The following is an 8,129-nucleotide window of genomic DNA, read 5'->3' on the forward strand; positions in this document are numbered from 1 at the left end:
TTCCGTAATATTCTTTAATGTGGCACGATATGAGATGCCTACTGAAAATGAAGATTTATCTCATCTACAGCTCTCTCCTTATTATTTACTAACAGTAGCAGTCACAAATAAAAACACTTGGATTTAGTTTAGGGATTCAGTGTGGAAATAGGCCCTTTGGCCGACTGAGTCCTCGCTAACCATCAATCGCCCGTTCACACTAGTTCTATGTTATCACACTTTGTATTCACACCCTACATGTCAGTGGCAATTTTACAAAGACGAATTAACCTACAAACCCTTATTACTTTGGGATGTGGGAAGAAACCGGAGCACCCAGAGAACAATGGGTGCAGGAGTAGGCCATTCGGCCCTTCGAGCCATTCACTGTGATCACGGCTGATCAACCACAATCAGTACCGCGTTCCTGCCTTCTCCCCATATCCCTTGACTCTGCTATCTTTAAGAGCTCTATCTAACTCTCTTGAAAGCATCCAGAGAATTGGCCTCCACAGCCTTCTGAAGCAGAGAATTCCACAGATTCACAACTCTCTGGGTGAAAAGGTTTTTCCTCCTCTCCGTTCTAAATGGCCTACCCCTTATTCTTAAATTGTGGCCCCTGGTTCTGGACTCCCCCAACATTGGGAACACGTTTCCTGCCTCTAGCGTTTCCAATCCCTTAATAATCTTATATGTTTCAATAAGATACCCTCTCATCCTTCTAAATTCCAGTGTATACAAGCCCAATCGCTCCATTCTATCAACATATGACAGTCCCGCCATCCCGGGAATTAAACTCGTGAACCTACGCTGCACTCTCTCAATATCAAGAATGTCTTTCCTCAAATTTGGAGACCAAAACTGCACACAATACTCCAGGTGTGGTCTTACTAGGGCCTTGTACAACTGCAGAAGGGCCTCTTTGTTCCTATACTCAACTCCTCTTGTTATGAAGGCCAACATGCCATTAGGTTTCTTCACTGCCTGCTGTACCTGCATGCTTACATTCATCGACTGATGAACAAGAACCCCCAGATCTCGTTGTACTTCCCCTTTTCCTAACTTGACACCATACCGATAATAATCTGCCTTCCTGTATTTGCTGCCAAAATGGATAACCTCACATTATCTGCCATGCATCTGCCCACTCACCCAACCCGTCCCAAGTCACCCCGCATCCTCATAGCATCCTCCTCACAGTTCACACTGCCACCCAGCTTTGTGTCATCTGCAAATTTACTAATTTTACCCACGCGGTCACAGGGAGAAGGTGCAAACACCACACAGACATAGAAATTAGGTGCAGAAGTAGGGCTTTCGGCCCTTCGAGCCAGCACCGCCATTTAATATCATGGCTGATAATCCAAAATCAATAACCTGTTCCTGCTTTCTCCCCATATCCCCTGATTCCGTTAGCCCTAAGAGCTACATCTAAATCTCTCTTGAAAACATCCAGTGAATTCGCCTCCACTGTCTTCTGTGGCAGAGAATTCCAGACAGCACCCAAGGTCAGGATCGAATCTGGTTCTCTGGCGCTGTTGAGTCAGTGGCCCCACTACTTACGCCACATTGCTGCCATGTGTTCTGGGGAAGGGGTGGAAATATCTTTCCAAAAATGGCTCTATGTTAAGAGTTCTCTCTCTTTATTTCTGCCTATCTTGCAATGGGGCTATCACCAGATTTCATCAATATGATGAAGACCACTTTGCACATGGTACTGTTCATCGATAACTGAAGGCAATTTTTACATGCAGGTTAAAGATGGAAAATATTTAGATGACGTTTCTGTTGGCATGTCACAGATTGCCAATAAGTTATGCAGAAGGTTGTCACTGGGCATGAGTCACAGCCAGCTTTCATATTTTGTGCATCTTCTGGAAACTCAGTCCTAGTTGGAAATCGAGCACCATTTTCTTGGAAATGGTTCAATGTCGCACTGAAACGGTATTAAACTAACTCGTGAACCAGGGCGAGTTCTCAGAACACACTGTGCGTCGGAAAGAACTGCAGATGCTGGTTTAAATCAAAGACAGACACAAAATGCTGGAGTAACTCAGCGGGACAGACAGCATCTCTGGAGATAAGGAATGGGTGAAGTTTCGGGTTGAGACCCTTCAGACTGAATCTCTGAAGAAGTGTCTTGACCCGAAACGTCACCCATTCAGAGTTGCTCCAGCATTTTGTGTCTATCTTCTAAGAACACATTACTACATTACATTTGCTACATTACAGCTAACCCAATACTTGTCGTGTAAGTAACATCCTGGGTGCTCAGTTGCCAAATATGAAGACTGGCTTGTGGACGCGCAGACGCTTTGAGTTTGTTGCTAATCTGTTTCCTTTTCCTTTCTTTGTGGCTATCATTGATAATTGCTGGGGTGAGTCTCTCCCTTGAAAACTTTGCCGGTCAAAATTAAAGTATTTTTGTCTCCTCCCTCATAATTAAAATTGAAGCTGTGCTTATTATTTGTAATTTCATAGGGTCGCGGGGTCATACAGCACTTAAGGTCAAAAGGTCAAAAAGGATAGGGGTAAAATTAGGCCATTCAGCCCATAAAGTCTACTTCACCATCTAATCATGGATGGTCTAACTCTCCTTCCTAACTCCTTTTTCTTGCCTTCTCCCCATAACCTCTGACACCTGGACTAATCAATAAACTATCTCTGCCTTAAAAATATCCTCTGCCTTTGCCTTTGCCTCCACTCCCTTCTGTGGCAAAGAATTCCACTGATTCACCACCCTCTGACTAAAGAAATTTCTCCTCATCTCCGTCCTAAAAGGACGTTCTTTAATTCTGAGGTTATGGACCTCTAGTCCTAGACTCTCCCACTAGTGAAAACATCCTCTCTACATTCACTCTATTCAAGCCTTTTGCTATTCTGTGTGTCTCAATGAGGACCCCCCTCATTCTTCTAAACTCCAGCGTGTACAGGCCCAGTGCTGTCAAACGCTCATCATATGTTAACATACTCATTCCTGGGATCATTCTTGTAAACCTCCTCTGGACCCTCTCCAGAGCCAGCGCATCCTCAGATATGGTGCCCAAAACTGCTCACAACAAGCCCTACAGCCCAAATCATCCATGCTGACCAAGATGCCACATCTTAGCTCGTCCTTTTTGCGCATATCCCTCCAAACCTTTCGTATCCATGTACCTGTCCAAATGAATTAATACCACTATTATTTGTCATTCCCCAAATTTCCTGCTAATTAATTTTGTTTACTTGTTTGAACTGGGTCCTTCGTTCTCCAGTATTTTTGAATTCGGACAAAAAATATCTATTGAATTCCCATCATTATTTTTTTAACCAACATTATTTTTTAATTGACAATATTAATGAATAAGTACTCATTGGAATGGTGTCATGATTTGGGGAGATCATTATCAAGTTTAAAATGAAGGATGAATCTGTGGTTAACGTAGTGTCTTCTGAAGTATACTTATTAATGTTGGAAATGTAATTTTCTCAGCCTAATGCTTAGTGAGCTAATTACTAATATTGTGAGTTTTTTTTCCCTCTGGTTTATCCATTTTATATATATTTATACATGATCTTTGATTTACACAACTGTTCATCCTTTTAATGTTCCTAGGTTCAGGGAGTGGGTGTGAAAGGATGGCAAGATGTCAGTTCCCTTTTTACCAATAAAGAATCTGTTCCACAAAGGTAACATATATGAAATAATCATATTTCTACATTACAATGCTTTGATATGTAACGTTATGAATTCTAATTAAGAATATTATTTTCTGTATTTGGATTTAAGTCATGAATGCGTTTTAAAAGAAGCCCTCCCAACTAAAGTATAAATTAGAGTGTGGAGCAGTGCAGCACAGGAACAGGCCCTTGAGCCCACAATGTCTGTGACAAACATGATGCCAAAAATTGTATTGCAAATTTAGGGGTGGCACACCGGTAGAGTTGCTTCCTTACAGCGCCGGAGACACAGGCTTGATTATGACTATGGATGCCGTCTGTATGGAGCTTGTACGTTGTGACCTGCGTGGGTTTTCTCCGGAATATCCATATTCCAAAGGCGTACGGGTTTGTTGGTCAATTGGCTTGGTATATTGTAAATTGTCCCTAGTGTGTGTCGGATGGCATTAGTGTGCGTGAATCACTGGTCAGCGTGGACTCGGTGAGCCGAAGGGCCTGTTTCCGTGCTGTATAACTAAACTAAATTCTTGTTGCAGTTCATCTTTGAAATGGCTGGAACATTGCCATTTACTTTTCAGATGCCCGAACATTTACGGTTTGCGGTGTTCTCTGTGTTACAGCCACTCGGTCGGAGAAAGTTACCAGAACAGTGGATTCGACGACGGCTTCTGGGATAACTTCGGTGCGAACGAAGATTCTAAAACAAAGAGTCCCTCGAGTGCGAACGCATGGGGCTCTGGGGAGAAGAACGATGAAGCTTGGGGTGTGGTGGACACTACAACAAAGCAAAGCAACAATAGTGATGCCTGGGACGACTGGGACAATAACTGGGCTGCAAGCGGGGAAAGCAAGAATAAAAAGTCCCCAAAAAGAGAAAACAGAGGAGCGGTAGATGAAGGATGGGACAACCAAAACTGGTAGCGGGGGGGGGGGGGGGGGGACGTGCTTCGAATTGGAATCACCCGCACTTCACTTTACTTAACCTTGCTTTGTTGCTGTCATAAGCCATTTCGTATTCCTGTTCATAAAGAATCAATGTTTCGGGAAATATAACTCTCTAGAGACTGGTTACTTGCGTATCTCAAACAAAAAGCAACTTGCACAAAGACCAGTCAGTATTGTAACCAGAGAAATCTCCTTTCAGTATGTCGTTAGGCTCAAGTGTTATATTTTTACACTGAATGCATTGACAATACATTTTTCTATTTAAGGGAATATGTTTTTTTCCATTAACTCACAGATTTATTTTTGTGTACATAAATAGTTAAATCCACAGGGTATCATGGCAAAAAAAAATAAAGTTAAATAGGGCAGTGATTATTTTTGTTGTTAGCTCAGGTTTTCTTTTGAAATGCAACAAACAGCATTTGCTGCATGTGCTATAGTGTGTCTGTGTGTGTGTGTGTGTGTGTGTGCAGCTTTGGTATGTATGGTTGTACAGAGCGAATAGTGTTTACAGGTTCTTTCTTTGTGTTCTCTGTAATTACTGTAGGTTTGGTGCCTAGCTGATTGAAGTAACGTTTTAAGATTCCCCACTCCAATAATAACTGTCTCTACCTATTGTCTAACCCTACCTGCCTTACCAAGCGATCCGTGATCTTGAAGTGGCTAATGCCGGCAAACAAATGCTCTTTACATTTACTCACCATTTCTTTGTCTACTCGACTCGTAAAGCGTTTGAAGAGAATAACACTATCACAAAATTAGTAGATAGAGGAATGTTGGAATGTATTCAATATTTGTTACCAAATGCCGAAAGCAGCCATTTCTCTGCCTGTATCGTTTAAAAATGTTTTAAATTGGATCACTTTATTAGCTTATTGTTATCCGCCTAGGATAGAGGTCTCCATTCCTGCCTTTTAAATGTACGGCATAGCGTATACAATTACATCTATTACTTGTGTAGTGCTCGGAGATTACCTGCATTCTCTGATCATTCCATTATAATCTTCAAAAGTACGTTGATCTGCAACTGTGAGCGCGTTGTGTCTGATCTGTGATGGCCCCAGATCTTAACTCTAAACATTCCAGTTGCTTATGATGTGAATGCCAATCTAGTATGGGCGGTTGTTCTTTTAAGTATTGGAGATATTTTTAAGTATCTGTGCAATATTTTCGAGCATGGGCATCGGACTAATCTTTCTGTAACTTGGAGATTATTGAACACTTATGACCTAAATTATTATGTGGATTTTCCCTGATATGATGGTCGTCTGGAATTATAGCAACTTATAAGTTGCCGGTAACTTTGCACCCATTTTTGTGTGTGATTGCCTTTGATGATGTATTACAATAAATAAGATTTAAAACAAAATCATTTTGTTTCCTTTAATTCTAAACTATCCATTTCTGTGTAAAATTTCATTTGTTTGTTGAACGTATTGTCTGGAAGCTTTGTTTTGGCACAAATATCTTGGAACATTGTAGTAAACTTAATTCAAAAGATCTCCTTGGTGGAATAAAGCAATCTTTCAAAATTATTTGTAGCTTTTCATTCACTGTTGAAACCTATTGTCTATTCTGTTATTTTTCACCACATTTTTAGATTCTGATCCACACAAGGTCTTGGCCTCTGGTACTGAAGCGAATAGTTTTATTATATGGATAATGATATATCAATAAGTTATAATATCAAGGTGTTCTTTGTCAATATGAATATGATTTTGGGCTCTCACGTGTAGGAATTAAATATGATTTTGATTTTACAGATAATGATATCTCCAAGTTGTATAAAGAGATGTTTTGTTAAAGTGAATGGGATTTAGGCCCCTCTCCACTGTCGGAATTACAACGGTAGAGTTACTTCCTTACAGCGAATGCAGCGCCGGAGACCCAGGTTCGATCCCGATTATGGGTGCTGTCTGTATGGAATTTGTACGTTCTCCCTGTGACCTGTGTGGGTTTTCTCTGAGATCTTCGGTTTCCTCCCACATTCTATAGACGTACAGGTATGTAGGTTAATTGGCTTGGTAAATGTAAAAATTGTCCCTACCGGGGATAGTGTTAACGTTCGGGGATTGCTGGTCGGCGCGGACCCGGTGGGCCGAAGGGCCTGTTTCCGCACTGTATCTCGAAACTAAAATGATCTTTGTTGATAAAGATCCCTCTTGACCCAAGATAGACACAAAATGCTGGAGTAACTCAGCAAGACAGGCAGCATCTCTGGAGAGAAGGAATGGGTGACGTTTCAGGTCGAAGTCTGAAGAAGGGTCTCGATCTGAAACGTCACCCATTCCTTTGCTTCAGAGATGCTGCCTGTCCTGCTGAGTTACTCCAGCATTTTGTGTCTATCTTTGGTGTAAACCAGCATCTACAGTTCAATCCTACACCCCTCTTGACCCATCTGGACTTACTCTGATGCGTAATGTACTTGGACGACGTGCTTCCAGTCCTCCCCTCATACAGGTATTCTATTTCTTTGAAACTATCTTGTAGGAAAGTTATCTGTGAGGAATTTGGGTGCTAATAGTTTTGATCAAAATGGGGTTACTTGTTTGTAGTCTTTCATTTGGAGAGGGTGAGTGAGAAGTAATCTTGTTTTAGTTGGAGGAGGAATATCATTGGCCAGTCGAGGAAGAGATCTGGAGTAGAATCTGAACAATTTATCTAATTTAAAAAATATATTTAATTGGGCTGAGGATGAATCTAGGAGGTTGGATAGTTTAAATGAATAACAATATTGAAATTACAGGAATATAAATTTTTTGGAGAGACAAGGAACTGCGGAAGTGGGATCTTGCGTCGAACATACAAAATGCTGGAGTAACTCAGCGGGCCAGCCAGCATCGCTGAAGGGCATGGATTGGTGACTTAGCAGGTTGGGACAATGCAACTTGTATATTCTCTACCACTAGATGGTGTTTCAATCAGTTTTAAAACTTGGTAAATTTGATTCCATCTTTTATTTAACTCTGACACAGTTAGTTATTATTCACGGCAGCATTTTATACAGGAGATATGGAGACAAATATTTCGAATTGGACTGTGAAATTGAAGTAAACTGGTACTCTATTTAAGAGTAAACTGGTTTCTATTTAAGGGGACTATCTGAAGGAAAGATTACACATTTCAAAGTAATTAATTATACCAGTAGCTCATGATTTTTTAAAATCATTTTCTGTTCCAAAATTGTATGTTCTGCAAACAGCTATTTTGTAGCTGAACTGTTAAAAATGAATTTTGATTGTTTTTTAATTTTACTAATAACAAAAGCAAGAGAATTTGCAAACGAGGAATTTAAACGTAGTCAACCTTGCTTTACTGAGGGTTTGGTGGTTATAATCATAAATATTAGATGGACTGAATTGTGATTTGGACAAGATGTTTAAGAAAGAACTGGATGCTGGAAAAATCAAAGGTAGACAAAAATGCTGGAGAAACTCAGCGGGTGAGGCAGCATCTATGGGACAAAAATGCTAGAGAAACTAAGTATTATTTGTGTGCATGCTGGATATTAAAAGTGCAAATGGTTAAAATTGTTACCAGAATCA

At 40.6% G+C, this 8,129-nt stretch overlaps 1 protein-coding gene across 9 annotated transcripts in view; it reads left to right on the top strand.

Moving 5' to 3' along the window:
* arfgap1 (ADP ribosylation factor GTPase activating protein 1) overlaps positions 1–6,119 on the top strand; it is a 30,904-nt gene extending 24,785 nt beyond the window's left edge. For 5 of the 9 annotated variants that reach the window (XM_033041415.1, XM_033041414.1, XM_033041417.1 and 2 more), the window contains 3 exons: positions 1,734–1,793; positions 3,575–3,648; positions 4,260–6,119. In XM_033041415.1, coding sequence (XP_032897306.1) covers positions 1,734–1,793; positions 3,575–3,648; positions 4,260–4,560 — 435 coding nt within the window. In that variant the 3' untranslated portion in view covers positions 4,561–6,119. The remainder of the gene's footprint in view (positions 1–1,733; positions 1,794–3,574; positions 3,649–4,259) is intronic. The other 4 variants (XM_033041419.1, XM_033041423.1, XM_033041418.1 and 1 more) reach the window with 3 other exon arrangements.
* The last annotated feature ends 2,010 nt before the right edge of the window (positions 6,120–8,129 follow it).

This window comes from Amblyraja radiata, chromosome 23 (assembly GCF_010909765.2).
Source record: "Amblyraja radiata isolate CabotCenter1 chromosome 23, sAmbRad1.1.pri, whole genome shotgun sequence".
NCBI lineage: Eukaryota > Metazoa > Chordata > Chondrichthyes > Rajiformes > Rajidae > Amblyraja > Amblyraja radiata.